Here is a 19,281-nt window from a genome sequence, read left to right on the forward strand (position 1 = left end):
CTTCCCCCAGCACACAGTCAGGGCTGCCTTGGGGACTAGTGGGCGGGTTGAGAAACATTCTCTCTTCCCTTTCCTCCCTAACCCACAACCTGCTGTTCAATTCAGCTTTGGTTTTGATATAACTGTAGAACACTTCCTGCCGGCAACGTTGGTGAGCTGTTACCTTTATTCGAGAGACCTGCTGAACTCCACAGCATCGCCAGGCCACAGATATGCAAGCCATCAAGTGTGTGGTGGTCGGAGATGGGTATGTATGATGCCTTTGAGGCACAGGGGAGAGTGGGGGAAGGGCTGAGCTTTGGATGAACTTCTTGTTTCCTCTAATACCCTATTGGCTGGGTTGCATGCTCTTTCTTGCTCTATGTCCATATCTCTTTTAGAGTGGCCATGCAAGCATGAGGGGGAAGATTGATCCAAGACATCAAGGGCAGAAAAATAACATTTAACAAAAAGTGCCACAAAAAGATAGTTTCAGTTAAATGTTACTCTGGAATATGTGTTATTTCTGTGTGGCATCATCGATGACAGAATCAAGGCCAGAATACAGTTATCCCTTGCTGAGTGGTCCATGACCACTTTATGTAGTTTGGTTCTGATGAATGTTTCATATACTGCTTTGTTAAATGCAAGTGACCTCCAAAAATACGAAACAAAAATGTTGAATCTGTTGGATTAAAAGCTAGCACAGTGCAGCAAGCTCTCAAATGAAACAAAAACAAGGTGTTTGTGACCTTGCGTCGGGGCTGGTCTTTCTCTGCTTGATGATGGTAAAGAGCATATGTGACTATTCATTTTGCATGGGAAAATGAAAGCATTTGTCTTTCTGGAAGCATTTGCCATAAGCCATAAATGCACAAGGCTGCTGTGACCTGTGGAGATCTAATTCCTGATGTCAGTGTGCATAGGCTAGAGGCCAGGAGCTGACACTCAAGAGATAGGTGTAGCCCTAAGAGAAATACCCTGCTCCTGACCAACAGTTTCCAGTCCAGAAACAAAACCGGCTTGTAGCATGGAAGCAGTAGGTCTGGGATTTGTCATCAGACTGCTTTTTATGTATAGTGAGACCTTGGGCTCCCCCTTTCCCAGAGTGATCCCCTCCACTCACCCATAACTTCTTATAGGGTGGCAACCTGTTCTTGATGGGGTTGCACTCCCCCTGAAGTCACAGGTCCACAGCTTGGGTGTCCTCCTAGATTCTGCGCTAATGCTTGAAGTTCAGGTGTCGACGGTGGCTGGGAGGGCCTTCACACAATTGAAGCTCGTGCGCCAGCTATGACCGTATCTCATGAAGTCAGATTTGGCCACGGTGGTCCATGCCTTAGTTACCTCTAGATTGGACTATTGCAATGCGCTCTACGTGGGGCTGCCCTTGAAGACAGCCCAGAAATTCCAACTGGTCCAACGAGCGGCAGCCAGACTACTAACTGGTGTGAGCTACAGGGAGCGGTCAACCCCCCTGTTTAAGGAGCTCCACTGGCTGCCATTTATTTTTCGGGCCCAATTCAAGGTGCAGGTTTTGATCTACAAAGCCCTAAACAGTTTGGGGCCCGCCTACCTGCACAACCATATTTCTGTCTACGAACCCATGCGACCTCTTCGATTTTCCGTAGAGGCCCTTCTCTCGCTCCCATCTTCATCACAAGCATGACTTGTGGGAACGAGAGACAGGGCCTTCTCTGTGGTGGCCCATTGGCTCTGGAATACACTCTCCAGAGATATTAGGCCAGCCCCCACCCTGGAAATCTTTAGGAGGAGCCTGAAAACTTGGCTGTTCCAATGTGCCTTCAATGACTGAATGTATGATAATCCCTGACCAGAGGCGGCCCTAGGCAATTTTCAATGGTAAGCAAACAGTATTTTGCCCTCCCCCTCAACCAATCAGTGATATATATTTTCTGTTCGTCGTGGGAGTTCTGTGTGCCATATTTGGTTCAATTCCATCATTGGTGTTCAGAATGCTCTTTGATTGTAGGTGAACTATACATCCCAGTAACTACAACTCACATATGTCAAGGTCTATTTTCCCCCAAGAGCGCCTAAAGAGCGCCCCTGGGCAAAATCAACTATACTGCAAATGCTTACTTTGTGTAATGGGTTGAGCCGCCCCTGTCCCTGACCAAACTCTGCATAAAATGTCCTCAGACACACTTTATTCTCTGGTTTGTGCAATGAACTCTTACCTTATCCCCCGGATCCCCTTCCTGATATTTTACACTGCCCTATCTCCCAGTGTTTTAATTTTTTAATCTTTGAACTGGCCCTGTCCATTGTGTTCATTTTTAGTGGTTTAATATTTTGATTTTATATTGTTGTGCTGTATATTTACATTTTGTATTTTTGTACTTTATGTTATTTTATTTTCTGATTTTCAGTTATGTTTTTGTGTTATATTGTGTTTCTGTATTGATGGGCATGGCCTCATGTAAGCCGTCCCAAGTACCCTTTAGGGAGATGGTGGCGGGGTATAAATAAAGATGATGATGATGATGATGATGATGATGATGATGATGATGATGATTATTATTATTATTATTATTGGGAGCCTTAGTACAATGCTGCTATGTTTTGTTGAAAGAAATAAGCAGCATGTGAGAATGTTCTCTTTTCTTTACCTATAAATCACAAAATCTCGCAAACTCCCTCTGGGCAAAAAGTAGTGGAAAGGGGTATTTCAAGTGGAGGCCAACACTTTGAGAACATGACCAGTTTACAACAGGCCAAAGGCTTAGCCCTACCTCAACCTCAACGCCACAGCCGTTGACCAAAGCAGCTGTTGGCTGTGCTGAGTGGTGGATCTGGGGAGTCATTGCCCTATGGAACATAACATCCTTTTACTGGGATAGCTTGTCGTGGGTGGAGGACATTTGCAAGACTATTCATCTCCTTCCTGACAGTATTATTTGGCTGTGACTCAAAACCATGTCCTTTTCCATAAGCTGAAGTCAGCTCAGTAAGAGCTTGCAGCTTGCCTGTGGATATCACTTGCTTGCAACTCTGGGGCTCCTTTGCACAGTTAAAGCAATACAATTCCACAAACTGACATGGTTCAATCTCATAGAATCTGGGGATTTGCAATTTAGCCAGTAAACTCTAGTGCTTCACTAAACTACAAACCCCAAAATTCTATAAGATGCCATTGTCATACTTAAAGTGGTATCATAGTGCTATAACGGCATGGTGTGGAAGGCCCTTGGTCTGTAATACACATAAATCAGTAGAAGACCTGCTTCTTCAGAAATATGAAAGGAGCACAGTCTCAACCTCCTGCCCTTTGGGTGGATTCTGTCTTTGAAACTGCTTAGAGCAGTGGTTCTCAACCTGTGGGTCCCCAGGTGTTTCGGCCTATAACTTCCAGAAGTCCCAGCCAGTATACCAGCTGTTAGGATTCCTGGGAGTTGAAGGCCAAAACATCTGGGGACCCACAGGTTGAGAACCACTGGCTTAGAGCATGATGTCTTATGCTTAGAAGAAAGAGTGAGGCAGGGAAGAAAGGGAGAAATTCAAAGAGAGCATTCAAGCATTGAGAAGTTGAAGCCTATTTCTATCTTTGGAGTTTTTGTAATGATGTCACCTAATTAGACAAGAACTAAAGTAAGCAACATTTGCACCTTCCACACCTAAACAGTTGCTTCCTCTTAAAAGTCCCCTTAAAAGAGGAAGTCTATATGAACACAGATGCCTTAAAAGAGAGAAAGGGAGAACAAGAACTATCCTCTTAAGCAGGTGGAACTGAAGGTTGGAGTTTCAGCCAATTACAGTATCATAAAAACCAGATGAAGAGAAAGATTTCAGCCTTGGACTCTAAAAGGAACTGCCAGTTAAAATAAATAATTTTGGATTGGACAGACTAATGTCTGACTCTGTATGCTGCAATTGTGCAGGTCATACAAAGCCACCAATATCTGGATAGCAGAGAAAATATTATTTTTGAGGGATACAACTCTGCAAGTCCCCCGGCCAAGCTGATTGGGGATTCTGAGAGCTACATTGAAAACAAAGCAAAGCAATACAAAAACCTAACTTTTTATAACTCTAGGTTGGAATGCAGGATAAGAGGAACATAGGTTTTATATAAAAAGCCTTTCAGTCATTTACTAGCAAATGCTCATTAATAAATATTTACATTACAGCCCAATCCAAAACATTTTTATCTATACATGAGCTGTATATGAGCTTTGCCTTTTATCTATACATGAGCTTTGCCCTTCAATTAGCTTTGCAATGCATAACATGGATTTCTCAGAAGAACCTTCTCCAATTTGATAGCCCCCAGTTAATTGCTGCTCTACAGATTCCATCATTCCTGATCATAGGCCCTGCTGGCTGCTTCAAAACATAATATATTTTCTAATCTAGAGTTGCCAATGCACAGGCAATTTTTTTCACAGTATGAAGATTATTATGCTCACTTCAGTGGTGCTGGTGGCTTCAGCTCCCATGGGTACATCTACACTGTAGAGTTAATGTAGTTTGGTAGCCTTTAGCTGATATGCCTCAATGCCATGGAATCATGGGAGTTGTAGTTGTAGTCCCCTTTAGGGAGATGGTGGTGGGGTATAAATAAAGATGATGATGTCACAGACATTCTTTGGCAGAGAAGACTAAAAACCTTGAAAAACTACAGTTCCCATGATTCCATAGCACCGAGTAGTGTCAAATTGTATTCAGTCTGCAGTGGTGATGCACCCTATGTCACTGTATTCCCCCTTCTACAGTGTCATGCTTGTTTTGCTTTTAACATTTTAAAAGTATGTGCATGTTGCCAAGCTCATTTTTTCAGCTGAATGTCTCTTTAATCCTGAAACACACAACTGATTGAGTCCATACTTAGTTTTAGGCGGTTTGATCTGAGAACATTTTTTGGAAAAAACCCTCCTTCATTGGAGTCAATGTTGCATGCATCCCTAATAAATACATGAAGTGCAATATTTTTAGTACTAGCACCCAACTTTGAAGCAAATCACAGCCCAAAGGTTCTCTTAACTGCTCTAATTTTGTAGCAAACTGCCAATGTTTTTATTTGCCAGCACCTTTTGAGTTGATAATGCTTTATGAATGTTTCAAATCTGCCTGGTCTCTTAGCTTTTAAATTGCCTTTTACTTAACCTTTCCAAATAATTGAAATAATTTATAAGCTCTTCACGGTTGTCAATGTTATCTGGTTCAAAAGTGAGTGATTATTTGTAATAGAAAGGCGTTCAGTCATACTGTGAACAGCTAAATCCATAATATGAATGATGGGGTGAATCAATAAATGAACATGACATTCTTCCATGTTTGGTTTTCTACATTTGGTTGCATGGGAATAAGAGAAATGCGGGGGAAATTACCCATTTCATTCTCTCCGTGACTCTGTTTTGTTTTTTCTGTGTCCAATGGGCAACATCTCCTTAGCAAGAACTGCAATAACATCCCCCGTGTGGATTTTCCTTTTATTTCAGAGCTGTGGGTAAAACCTGCCTCCTGATCAGCTATACCACAAATGCCTTCCCTGGAGAATATATCCCAACTGTGTAAGTATATCGGGGTGGAAAAACCTTGAAGAATCTGGGCTTTAGAACAATATGCTAATCTGGAAGACAGATCCCCCTTCCTGATCATGTATATCTTTATTGTCTCTTGGACAGGCAGTTTGGTGTGCAATTTGGAGAAGTATAATTAGGTATTTTTAGATACCTAGCTGAGAATGGCACTGCAAAAGTTGGAAAAATAGAAAGGAAATTTTTAGAACTTGAAAACTATATTTTTCCAAACTCAGCGGAGTAGGTTCCCTATTATTGCATTGCACTGCTCCAAAGGCTTGGTCCCACAGCCAGGTCTTTCCCATCTTTCTGAAGGACAGAAGGGAGGGGGCTGATCTAATCTCACCAAGAAGGAAGTTCCATAGCCAAGGGGTAGGGCAATCACTAAGAGGGCCCTGTCTCTCGTCCCCGCCAAACGCACCTGTGGTGGGACTGAGAGCAAAGCCTCCCCAGAAGATCTTAGTCTTCATGGTAGTTCATAAAGGGAGATGTGTTTGGACAGGTAAACTGAGCCGGGGCCGTTTAGGACTTTATAGGTCAAAGCCAGCACTTTGAACTGTGCCTGTTACAAACAGGCAGCCAGTGGAGCTGACACATCATGTGAGTTGTGTGCTCCCTGTATGCTGCCCCAGTTATTAACCTGACTGCTTCTTGTTGGACTATTTGAAGCTTCTGAACAGTCTTCAAAGGCAACCCCACATAGAGTGTGTTGCAGTAGTCTATCCTGGATGTGACAAGAGTGTAGACCACCATGGCCAAGTCTGACTTCCCAAGGTACAGGCACAACTGGTGCACAAGTTTTAATTGTACGAAAGCCCCCCTGGAGTAGCTACCGCTGCAACTTGAGGCCCGGTGATGAGTCCAGGAGGACTCCCAAGCTGCGAACCTGCTCCTTCAAGGGGTGTGTACCTCCATCCAGCACAGGCTGCAATCCTATACCCTGTTCAGCCTTGTTACTGACCAGGAGCACCTCTGTCTTGTCTGGATTCAACTTCAATTTGTTCACCCTCATCCAGACCGCCACCAGGCACTGGTTTACGACCTGGACAGCCTCCTTAGCATTTGGTGGAAAGGAGTATTAGAGCTGGACGTTATCTGTGTACAGATGGCATCAAACTCCAAAACTCTAGATGATCTCACCCAGCGGCTTCAGGTAGATGTTAAACAACATGGGGGCCAATACTGAACCCTGTGGGACACCACAGGACAATGCCTGCAGAGCCAAGCAGGTGTCCCCCAACAACACCTTCTGGGTATGATCCTCCAGGAAGGACTAGAACCACTGTAGAACTGTACCTCCAAGATCCATTCTCATGATGTGATCCAGAAGGATACTATGGTCTATGGTATTGAAGACCACTGAGAGGTCCAGGAGAACCAACAGGGACACACTCCCCCTGTCAAGCTCTATACAGAGACCATCCACTAAGGTGACAATGGCTGTCTCAGTTCGATGACCTGGTCTGAATTGATATTGTACTTCATCAATGTATTAAAGATGTGAATTGTGGACTGAAAACCTTTAAGCTCAGGATAAAGTAAATCAGTTAGTCTCAAAGGTGCTGCTAGATTATCTCATTTTTTCCTTATTATGCTGAAGTAGACCAACATAGCTATCACTCTGACCCTTTTAAGGATTTAACACAAACATCTGTTACAGGTTTGATAATTACTCTGCCAATGTGATGGTTGATAGCAAACCTGTAAACCTGGGACTCTGGGATACAGCTGGACAGGAAGATTATGACCGCTTGAGGCCTCTCTCCTATCCTCAGACGGTGGGTCTCCTTATGATCATTTTTGCTGGGTTATGTCTCATATATGCCTTAAACAACTTGTATTTTTGTGTTCGAGGTAAAAAAAATTTAACAACACCCTAAGGGAGGTAGAAGAACAACAATATATAAAATGATTATTTGCAGCCCTTTAAAAGCCTATTGAAATTGACTGTCTGAAGTGGAGCATTTCAGCCTAATGGCAGGATTGGCTCTGTCTCCCAAAATCAATATTGTAATGTCAAAGTCTTGGGAATGATTTTAATCAAGCACATTTTAATGATTTGTAGTTTCCAAAGATGAGCTGTTTTAAAGCGCTATCCAAGCCAGGATTGTGATAAGAGATCATCCAGTAAACATGTAATATAAATTATATATTTATATTATATGTGATATTACTAATAATATTACAATATAATGGTATAGTACAATGTAGCAATATTTAATACTGATATTGTACTATGCTAATAATATAATATATTGTATATATAGATATCTTGTAAGCTGCTCTGAGTCCCCTTCAGGGTGAGAAGGGCGGCATATAAATATCACAAATAAATAAATAAATAAATAAATAAATAAATAAACCACTGCTGCATGTGAAGCCCTAGACAAGTATGGAGAGGGGGGCAGTTTTGCCCCACATAGTACTTTGTATCCACTTTACAGGGTTGCTGTAAGTATAGAGAGATGGCATGTAACATTTTTTGAGCCCTAGGGTAAGCATCACATAACTTGATCAATTGTGTTTCACAAAATATCTGACTGTTTAAATATACTTTTTAAACCTACAGGATGTCTTCCTCATCTGCTTCTCTCTAGTCAGCCCTGCATCCTATGAAAATGTCCGTGCAAAGGTGAGATCTTCTGTGTTTAGGCAAAGGAGAAGGTACTCTACAAGGCATGTAAGAATGAAGTTGATCATGGTCCAGCGAGATACCAGCTACACCATGGAAGACCTCTGGTGGCTCTGAATGCATTGAGCCTAGCTATAAATTACACACACACACATAAACCCTTTCCTGGTCTAAGTCTCAAATCCAGCACCTATTTCAATAGTCACAGATCAGAGTTGACAAGAGAGGGAGGGAAGATAGGTAGGTCAATTATGGGAAGTTTAAGGATTTATTCAAAGAAATAGCTGTGTTGGTCTCTACAGCATGTAAAATGATCTTGCAGCACTTTTGAGATTAACTCAAAGTAGCATAAGATTTTGTAGAATGGGCCTAGTAGATCTGTTTAGATGTAGCCTTCATCAAATGCAGTAGACTTAGTCTCCAGGAGCACCTTTCTTCCAGTTAATCTGAAAGGGAATGTAGGATCCCTTTGATAATTTATATACATGATTATATTTGGCATGCTATCATGAATAAAACTCTTTATATTAGGATAATCAGATAGTAAGGATAGGTTTGCCTCTTAAGAACTACCATTCACAACACTATAACTACTACTACAAACTTGGTTTACTTGATGACACTCCAGTTCCCGTCAGTTCTAACCACCCTTGGTCAATACAAAGTATGAGCTAACTTTGATTCAAATCACTGTATCACAAGAAAGCCATGACTGGACCTGCTAAATTTATTTTCATTGTAGTATGCTGTTCTTGTGTTGCTTTTATAAAGGTATAGGGAACTTTGATTTTGACAAGAGCATCAGCACTGATGAAAGGTGCTTAACCTTTTCACCTATAATAATCCCAATTCAAATTTATCCCCCTCCCCCCCCCCTTCCACAAACACACACCAAAAGAGGTTTAGTCTAACAGGCATAAAAAAGAAGTGCCTATGTTGTGCTTCTGTTTGCTATCCAGCAGGACTGTTAACAACAGGGAAAAGTTTAACAGCATGTACCCTAGAGGTAGAGGCTGTCTCCATGGCCACCTACTCACAATATATTGTTCTCTGAGGAAGGAATGGACTCCAGGAGAGAATCTGAGGAGAGGTGGCAGAAAAGAACATTGTTAGAGCAACCCAGTGGAACTGTGAGCAGAGGGGACATGTGTCTTTCCATCTTTCCTTGCAGGACCCTTTTGCCGCTAACAGTTCTTCCCACCATTTCTGCATATTCAAATCCATTGCCTGGAAACATTTAAACATTTCCTTATTTATGAACATTAATCCATTTTTCCAAATGTTGAACTATAAATGTCATTATTGCTCACTATTGGCTATGTTGACGAGAGATGACAGGACATGTGGTATTCTCCACTTTTGTTTTAGTGGAATATAAACACTAGTATTGTATGTATGTGTTTTTGTGTGAAAATAGTACATATATTGAGTCTTTTATCAGAGACTTTAATTACAACACAGAGACCTTGAGTGTATACTTTTTAATTTTAGATTCTGGGCACTGCTAGAAACAGAATTTTGAATTAGGTTGGATCTTTTTTCAACAACAATGTCCCCAATTCCCATCCCAGCAGGAATACCAATCATCCTAGCTAGAGGCTTTCAGACACTGAACACTAAACACATTTTTGAATTAGACAGAACTCAGTTTGATGATCTAGGTTAAAAATGCTCCTCTTTGGCAAGGTTTGCCAGATCTAAGACCAGTTTTTATTTCACCTCACAACCTCTGAGGATGCCTACCATAGATGCAGGCAAAACATCAGGAGAGAATGCCTCTAGAACATGGCCATATAGCCCCAAAAAACCTACAACAACCCAGTAATTCTGGCCATGAAAGCCTTCGACAATACAGTTTTTATTTTATTTTTCTGTCTGTTTTTTAAAATTGATTTTAAAAAACAATTATGATTACCAATAAAGGGAAAAAAATTTAAAAAAAGGAGAAAATGAAAGTGTGTAAAGTACATAGGACATGAATATGGACTAATAAATTACAAATAAATAATAATAATAATAATTTCTTTATATTCTGCCCTCTCTCCCCAAGGGGACTCATGGCAGATTACAACAAAAGATCACAAACATTCAATGCGAGATCCATGTATGTTAATATAAGGTAAGGGTGATCCAAAGGCTCCATGAACCCCCAAGATCATTTTTGTAGATCCAACATTCTCTATCTAATTTAGTTTTCTCACTCCAAAATGTTCACTGAGGGCTGGGTGCTCTGTTTCTCCTGGACCTCTTTAAGACCAGAAGAGGCAGTTTAAAAAAGACAGGAACTTTACAAGAGTAAAACAGTCTAATGAAATTATCAGTGGACTCTTTAGAGATCATTCAGGGGCATTTAGAGGCATTTTGGTTTGGTTTTTGCAATAATGCAGTGTGTTTGTGGGTATTTGCAACTCTCTAAAGTCTCCTGGGGGGCAGTGCAGCCTATCTAGCCCATGATAATAACTCACCCTTGATATAAGGTGACTATATTTCCACCCCCACCCACAAAAGAAAACATTTTCTTGATGTTAACATCAATACAATACAGATTTATGCTCATTAACAATATCAAATTTTCCTGTAGTGGTTTCCTGAGGTACGACATCACTGTCCCAGCACTCCCATGATTCTTGTAGGCACAAAGCTTGATCTCCGGGATGACAAGGATACCATTGAGAAGCTCAAGGAGAAGAAGTTGGCACCTATTACCTATCCACAAGGCCTCGCGCTGGCCAAAGAGATTGGTATGTGACAGTGTGGGAGGGAGAGTGTCCAGATTCAATCTGTGTCAATTTAGACTCTAGAAAGTAATCTCAGTAAAGAATTCAAAAATTGCTTTTGTGTACTATAGTCTCTAAAATTTGCATTATGTGATCAAGGGTAGATCAGCAGTTCCTTTAGATGGAAAGTATCAGCACAAGATACATTTATACTCCAATATAAAGCCTTTTGAAATTCTTAGTAACTACTACACTTTTTGGAATCAAAGCATATAGCTGTTTGCATTTTGGGGAAAGACACATTTAAAAAATACACATTTTCATTTGCAAACATAGCTTCTAGAACCTATGAGTTTCATGTGTGTTATTCTACCCTGAATACCAGTTTATATACGTTTCTTTTTTTTTCTATGTCTTAAGTAGATAAAGAAATTAAACTCATACTGACAAAGATTCTAGACAAGCACATACAACACATGATCAAACAAGACTTCTATATATTTTTATTATAAATTTGAAAAAAACTCTATCTCAAACAGTGAAAGACATGTCCTGTTTGTCATAATATGTGACTGTCCTTAACTGTGTAATCAGCCCTCCACATTCACTGTGGTTAGGGGTGCAGGAACCCCACCAGAAGTTGGCTGTACCGCTGTGCTGAAGAATCTGGAGATTCCCAGAGACGTGTTCTCTTTAGGAATCTCTAGGTCCCACCTGTGATCAACTTCTAGCAGATGTTGACCAAAGTGTGGCATTGGAGAACCTAGAAATTCTTAGAGAGGTCATATTAAGCAAATCTGTGAATAATCAAATCCATACAAATCAACTGTGCAAATGTGAGACGCTAACTATCTTGCACATGGTATGCTTTGTTGTTCAATTGTTGGTCATTGAAAATAAACACTAAATCTATAGGTCTGATTGTAAAAACACTGCAAAAATCCCATTACGAGAGGGGACATATATTAATCACAATGACAATGTCTTCTGCTTAATATTTACTTTGACTCCATCTAGACTTAAAATAGACTAATCTATGAATCCCACTCTATCTTATAGTGATCACTTAGGAAAGCCTGCATAGACATACCATCTTAGAACATGTTTTTTTGTTCTTGCTAACCAAGGAATGAATGCAGGAAACAGCATGCCAGAGGAGGTGGCATCAAGCAATCCTGGAAAACTATCAAAGACATACTGGAAAAACTAAAGGTCTATCTAGACCTGTGTTTCTCAAACTGTGCTCCTCTAGGTGTTTTAGACTTCAGCTCCCAAAAATCCCAGCCAGCTTTCCAGCTTTTAGGAATAGAGGGAGCGAAGTCTAAAACATCTGGAGGACACTGTTTGAGAAACTCTGATCGAGGCTAAAGTTTTGTCCAATAGGACGCCCACAAGCAGGATGGAAATGTGATCTCACCCTCTCATTCATAGTCTCAGCTTATTACTGTTTTTAGTATTGGAGATTAGTTATCATTGTATTGGCAAGTAGCCTTTGGTGGCCTTGTCTTCCATAAATGTGCCCAGACTCACACATGCCATAGCTACATTTTGCAGTAGCAGATTACATAGTTTCATTTTTGCTGAGTAAATAGGACACCTTGTAACTGCTTGGAATCTCCCGCCATTTAGATTTAGTGACTGATATTACTCCCGCGTTTGAATATTCTGAGCAGCAAACAAAAGCATTACTTATCCAATTTCTCCACATCGTGCATAACTTTGGTCATCTCTATCACTTCTCTCCTTGCCTATTTTTTCCCCAACACCATCCTATGATGATCTCACAGTTAGTCAGTTTTCTCACTGCTTTCCATTGGGCCTTTCTGTTTTAGTCGTGAGCACTGGTGTTGCTTCTATTAATATGTTCCTTTTATCCTATCTTCTCTCCTTCACTTGTGATGTGTAGAACTGGCTTACGAGAGCTATCAGCTGAAGTGCTGTTTAACCACAACTTCCTTTTCCTGCCTTGCCCTGCAATCTGGGGCTAAGCAAGAGTTCTGCTAGTGTTGCTTTAGTTCTTTCTTCAGGTCTTTCCTCCACTTTAAGTATGTACAAATACCAATCTTTCCTAGATGGATATGCTGTTTTCATTCCATTTCCATTGCACTTCCAATTAGCTTTTCAGATAGAGAGGCAGTGATGTTTTGCTTGGATGCACAAGTACCTTTTCTTGTCCAGAAGATGTTTTCAGATTGGTCATATGAGGTTCATTTGAGCTGTGAGTTCCAACTAGAGTAGGAAAAAATCACATGAGCAACAGCTAAAGCTGAACCAGTAACAATGGGGGAGGGAAGAAAAAGGAAGAAACATATTGAAAACATCAATTGAACTAAATACTGAAAAACTGGATTTAAAAAAAACAACAACAAGCTGAAGCTTTTAAAAGGTGGGCCTGGCATCTACCCCTTCATATTGCCCAGATGAAAGAATCCTTTACATGTTACATAATTATAGCAGTTTGATACTGGTTTAACTTTCATAGCTTTCTATGGAGTTTGTAATTTTAAGATAATCTTCTGCCAGGGTTCAAGTGCCTCACCAAAATACAAATAAGAGGATACCAAAGCCAGAACGAAAAGGGGGAAAGGCAGGGGGGTGGGATTTCTCTGTCAGTGTGGCTACTTCAAAGAGTGTCACAGAGTGTATCTTTGGACTGACTGGATTAGCCTAAGAGTATAGCTGAGGAGGGAGAGTTTCTCTGCGTGCCTGAGGCTGGCTCATAGACTTAAAACAATTATTTGGGAAACAGTGAGATAGAAACCAAAAATGAACCAAGTGAACATCTGTTTTTTCAACATCTACCCCCACAGCACATGGCATTTATGTGTGTTAATAACTATCAGTTTCTTTTCAAAAGCAGCATTCTGAGCTCTGAAATTTGTATGAAAATTGCATGTATCATGGGTATGGAAAACAGTTTCAAGCTTTTAAAACAATGGTTCCCAAAATTTGGTCCTTCACATGGTTTGGACTTCAACTTCCAGAATTCCTGACCGTGGACCAAGTCCAAAACACCTGAAAGACCATAGTTTTGGTAATCATTGTTTTAAAATATTAAAACATGGTGGTGTTAGGGAATCTGCCTACCAGCTCTCAGCTCTCTCTCCCTCTCCCCTGATATTTTAACTGTAAAATAAAAACTTTCATAGAGGTGCAATTTTACTACAAGGCCAAGCTTTTTAAGGCTCCGGAGAGGTTATTATTTAACAATGGAAAAGGCTTGAAGTTGAGTTTACTTATTCGATGAATTATGCTTCTTTGGGTCCTAAAGCATCCTGTGGTGGGTAGAAAGTAGTAGAATGGTCTGTGCATGGGTGTTTTGGGTGAAGAAAACCCTAACATATCTGAGGCTGCTGAGCATAGCATGCAACAAGATCATTCAAGGGGCTTCCCATCTCTGACAGTTGTCTATCTCTGGGTTAGAAGGTAAACATGTCAATTTTTCAATCCCCATACCACCTCTATTCTCGCTTCTACCCTAGATGTTTTTCACAGAGGAGGGAAACTCTTTTATTTTTAACACAGAATTTTTGCCTACCTGAAGCTTGAATGAAGCTGTTCCAAGTATGCACTTTGAGTTGTCTTAGCTTGAGAGAACACCTGCTTTGCTTTGAAGAGCACTCAGAGTTTTCCTAAGCATCCTATTTATCCTTACACTTCAGCCAAGTATTTATTCCTTATGCTAGGTAAAGAAAGTATCTACAAAACTTGTAAAACTTTGCAATTGTACAGTACTTTTAGAGTTTTCAAAAATGCACTGTGGTTAAATTTGGGTAACATGCATAGCCACCATGATGGAAACAAGACTGTTAGTAGTCTTCTCATAATTGACAGTGGAAAGGATTCTGGATTACATTGCTCTTTTATCTGTTCCAGCAGGGTTCTCCATGTCACTAGGTGTTAGGCACTGCTTGAACTTGAATAATCTTAGAAGATCCAGGTTCTACTCCCCAATGGAGTCCATAAATTACACTGAGTGACCATTGTGCACTTTCTATCTTACCTCACAAGGGTTATACGAACAAAAAATAGCATAGAGGAGAGCAACATATGCCTCCTAGAGTACATTGGAAGAGGGACGGGATATAAATGCACAATAATACTAACACAACAACAAATCTCATGCATAAGGTGGTAATATAGCTGGCAAGGAAATCTCCAGAAGTAAATACTAGGCCTGGGCGGTTTCGTTTCGTTAATTCGTAATTCGTTAATAATTCGTTATTTTTTTCAATTACAAAACGATAACGAACCATTCTGGAGCAATTATTTAAAAAAACGAATTTTTAAATACGTTTTGTAAATGCTTCGTATTTCATTATTGCGTTCGTTTCGTTATTGTTTTGAGGTCGTTTCGTTATTATTTCCGCATGTCTGGGCCAGTTTTATGGTTTAATTAGTGAAAAAAAATTATAATATCACACCAACAGTCAACAACAGAGGGAGAGGGAAGCTTCAGAAGTTTTTGGAGGTTTTTTAGCGTATTTCGCGGTCGCGTCCGCCATTAACGAATCGATTCGTTATTGTTTCAGAAATCGATTCGTTAATTTTTTACCATTTACGAAATTTCGTAAATATCGAACTTTTTAAAGGGAAAATTTTGTAATTATTTTAAATATCGAAACAAAAAAAACCCCCAAATACAAATCGATTTTAGAAACAAATTTTTCCCTTGTTACCCAGGCCTAGTAAATACCTATTTCATCACAGGCTTCTTATTTTGCAGATGCAGTGAAATATCTTGAATGCTCAGCATTGACCCAGCGTGGCCTGAAAACAGTGTTTGATGAGGCCATCCGAGCAGTTCTCTGTCCTCAGCCCACAAAGACAAAGAAAAGGGGATGCAGTATCCTTTAAAGGGTAAGGAGCAAGGCACTGTTTACTCCTATATCTAGAACTGATGGATACATATTTTTACACCCTCTTGGAGGTGAAAATTGTGTGGCTTTTGTGATGACATTGAATTGCATCTCCCAGCATCTCTCACTATTGACTATACAATTAGTTCTCCACATTTGCAGGTTTAATTTTTGTGGATTTGATTAAGATGTTATTTCTAGGAATCTATAAATGCTCCAGTGTGAGTCTATGATCAACATCTAGTGGAGAGTGACTACAGAGTCATACGGACTGAATAGCCCTATCTAAAGCAGGGGTGAGGCATTCTAGATCCATCACTTGCTACAACTTTCATAAGCCCTTAGCCTCCTGAATAGGGTTACTACAGAAGAGCCACAGCTGCCTGATTTAAAGCTTTGACACGTGGTACTCCATTTTCAAGATCTCTGCCCACTTGACCCTCCTTTTTATTCCTAGTCAGCATTCCGGGGTAACTGAACATTGAGATATTTTGTCCCAATTTTTCTTCTGTTGGCAGGGGATGTATTTCTGCAAACCATAGACTTTCTCCATAGATGGAAAAAGTTACTTTTAAGACCATGCAAATTCGGGGATTCTGTCAGTTGTAAGTTCAGAAATAACTTTTCCAAGCTGTGCTTTTCACGTCATATGTCAATTCCTTCTTTATAGGAAAATAGTGTCATGTTGGTTATATAACTAACAATACTCATAATCAAAATGTTAGAAATACAGGGAATTCTATAGGAGAGGGGAGCCCCATCTTTTCTAAATTGTCCTTCCTTTGTACATGCTAATTCTCAATCCACTGGAAAACTAAGCTGTCTTGACTGCACTCACGTAGGAGTTCCTGCTGCTTTGGCATCTAACCAGAGCTTGGAAAGACAATGGTTTTGTATACAGCTGCCAGAATCTCCCAGTCAGCATGAAAGTTGTATCCAAACCTCTTTTTTCTAAGCTCTCGATTTAACATAGGAAGAAAATATTCTCTAACCAACAGCTGCTAAACTGGTGCCTACCTTTTCCCTTCTGTCCTCTAGCTTTTAAGTTTGTAGTGCAACACAGCTCTCATTTTTCTCAAAACTTAAGAGCAAAGAAGCCAATGTATTCCTATGGGACTGAAAGAGCTGGCTGAGAATGTGAATGTCAATTTTTACCCTTTGCATTTGGACCACTCGCCTTTGGTTAATTCTTTTAGCATTTTATACTTTGTTTTTATTATGTTATTGTTATTATTTTATTGCATTACTGTAATATTGTTTTATTTGATGTTATCGTCTGTTTTGTATGTACTTTACTATGCTTTATTGTAATTATTTGGGCTTGGCCTCATGTTAGCCACCCTGAGTCCCTTTGGGGAGATGGTGGTGGGGTATAAATAAAGTGTTGTTGTTGTTGTTTTTATTATTATTATTATTATTATTATTATTATTATTATTATTATTATTCTGTCTGAGCATAGGTGAATATCAGAGCATGTGACATCTTCTCTTAATTATATAAACCAAGGATAGGAACCATGCCAACACCCATTTGTTACTTAAGGCATCATCAATGGCTGTGCTGGCTAGATCATATGGGACTTGCAGTTTAACAGCATCGAGAGGTTTACACAATGCCTTTCACTGATTAAAAAAGACAACCCACTTCTTGGAACCCAGCTCAGGCTTGGTTGCTGGACAAGCATTTGCAGCATTTGGTAAACATTTAGCACACCATTGATCTTCCAGGTGTTTTGGACTCCAGCTCCCACAATTCCTATCAGCTGGTAAAATGGCTGGTATTGCTGGGAGGTACCTGTATGTCTCATAAATTTACATTTTCTCGTTCCCTTGATTAAGCTCCATTTTATAAAGACAGACTGCTTAAAAAGTGGGAAAATTTTGAAAGTTTTTCTTTTGTTTGGTATGCAGATTTCAGGCTTTGGCACTGCACCACATGGAGTAATCCTTGCCCTCCGCTGTTACTGACGGGACAGAGAGATGGCTTTGGCACCAGCTGAATTCTTCACCTGCAACTGTCTGAGTGACACCAGTGTTTGTTTTTTCTCCCTTCTGGAGGGGCCCTCCATACTAGCTGGTTACTCTGCAATTGTTATCCTTTGCTTAGTTATTACAGAGCACCCAAAATGGCTTCATTGTTAGACCATTGCATTTCTATATTTTCTGAGTTATTCCCTTGTGCTTTTGTTTTTAAACCCAATTACAGTTCTGCCATGAGATCAAGTGGTTTGGTGTAGTGGTTTGAGCATTGCGGTGGGACTTAGAGAAACCATTGTTCAAATCCCCGTTCAGCCATGCACACCCACTAGGTGACCTTAAGCAAGTCATGTTCTCTCAACCACAGAGGAAGGTCCTTGGTAAACCTCCTCGGAATAATCTGGTCTAGAAAACTCTGTGATCATAACTGGAAGGCACATAACATAGATGGATCTACCCTTGATCACCACCTGTATGCTGAAATGTAATTTCAGCATAGTCTCTTCAAGCTTTTTGACAGACTCCTATACCTTTGGTTCATTCTTTGTAAGCTTAATTTATTTATTGCACCCCCCTTGATTTGGGCTAGGAGATATTTAAACAAAAAAAATGAATCCTCTGATTTGTCTCTTTTTTTTTTTTTGTCTCTTGAACAGCTTTTCCAAATTGATCCAGTGCCAGGATCTTGGTGTGCATGTTTATATGTGGCATTTAATGATCAATTTAATCTCATTAGTGCTACTGCCTGGTGATGGTAGGGAGAATGAGCATCCCACTTGGTACAGGCGAAAAAGGTAGGGGTGTGTGAAATGGCTGAAATTCTACCCCCATCCCCACCCCTGCCCAGTTCTGTTTTCAGAAAGATTCCAGGAAACTGAGTGTTTGGATTTGTAATTCAGAACCCTGAGTTCTCTTTTCCTTTTCGGAGTATTTGGTTCATAGATGCCAATGGGGAAACTTTAGATGCTCTTTTCTCTGTCATATTTATGGCAATCAGGATGAAACTTGGCACACTTGTAGGACGCATTTACAGGTGTAAGTCTGCCAAGTTTCATGACGTTTTGCTCATCCTCTGATGTTTGGGAAATTTTAAAAGATTTTACAAATAAATTCTTTTTTAAAAAAAACCATGATAGGGATTTCTGGGATCTGAAGTCCAAAATAACATGTGCCACAAGAGGGGAGGAGAATGAACAGAACCAGCCATCTAATTAGCTGATAAACGTGATGCAGCAAGTGCAGCTGTGCTCATTGCTCCCCATCGTCCCCACCATGGAGAGATTGCTGCTTGTGCTTGCAAAACAAACAAATGGTCAGAATCCTAATGATGAAAAATAAGTCCAAATCAATGAATATTTCCCAAATTTTTAGCTGAAAGATCATTCTGGGAAGGCTCTCAAGGGATATTTCCTAGAGCCACCGGATCTCCGAAATTACCTGAAATCTGAATCAACCAGTGGAATTTCACACATCCCTAGAAAAAAAGAGTGATAGTATGAGAGGGGAAAACAATTACGGTGAAAACAAGAAAAATTTCAATGTGAACAGGATAGAAAGAGGAAAGAGAGAAGAGG

The 19,281-nt window shown here is 40.2% G+C and overlaps 1 protein-coding gene and 1 long non-coding RNA gene across 2 annotated transcripts in view; one reads left to right on the forward strand and one right to left on the reverse strand.

Moving 5' to 3' along the window:
- RAC2 (Rac family small GTPase 2) lies at positions 1-17,860 on the forward strand. The gene is made up of 7 exons (XM_060776999.2): positions 1-247; positions 5,442-5,513; positions 7,183-7,300; positions 8,092-8,154; positions 10,736-10,895; positions 15,598-15,731; positions 17,642-17,860. The coding sequence occupies exons 1-6, from the start codon at positions 213-215 to the stop codon at positions 15,726-15,728; spliced, it is 579 nt and encodes a 192-aa protein (XP_060632982.1). The 5' UTR covers positions 1-212; the 3' UTR covers positions 15,729-15,731; positions 17,642-17,860.
- The window catches only part of LOC137097200 (uncharacterized), a 21,150-nt gene continuing 11,489 nt past the window's right edge, over positions 9,621-19,281 (reverse strand). Inside the window, exon 3 of the long non-coding RNA XR_010910048.1 lies at positions 9,621-13,100. This is a non-coding gene — a long non-coding RNA (uncharacterized lncRNA). The remainder of the gene's footprint in view (positions 13,101-19,281) is intronic.

This window comes from Anolis sagrei, chromosome 5 (assembly GCF_037176765.1).
Source record: "Anolis sagrei isolate rAnoSag1 chromosome 5, rAnoSag1.mat, whole genome shotgun sequence".
Lineage (NCBI taxonomy): Eukaryota > Metazoa > Chordata > Lepidosauria > Squamata > Dactyloidae > Anolis > Anolis sagrei.

What these genes read in the sequence shown, in the direction of transcription:
- RAC2 (XM_060776999.2), top strand. Translation starts at nt 213, where the DNA reads ATGCAAGCCATCAAGTGTGTGGTGGTCGGAGATGG. An exon ending in TGTGTGGTGGTCGGAGATGG is followed by an intron (nt 248 to 5,441) that starts GTATGTATGATG and finishes CTTTTATTTCAG; the next exon opens with AGCTGTGGGTAAAACCTGCC. An exon ending in GGAGAATATATCCCAACTGT is followed by an intron (nt 5,514 to 7,182) that starts GTAAGTATATCG and finishes CATCTGTTACAG; the next exon opens with GTTTGATAATTACTCTGCCA.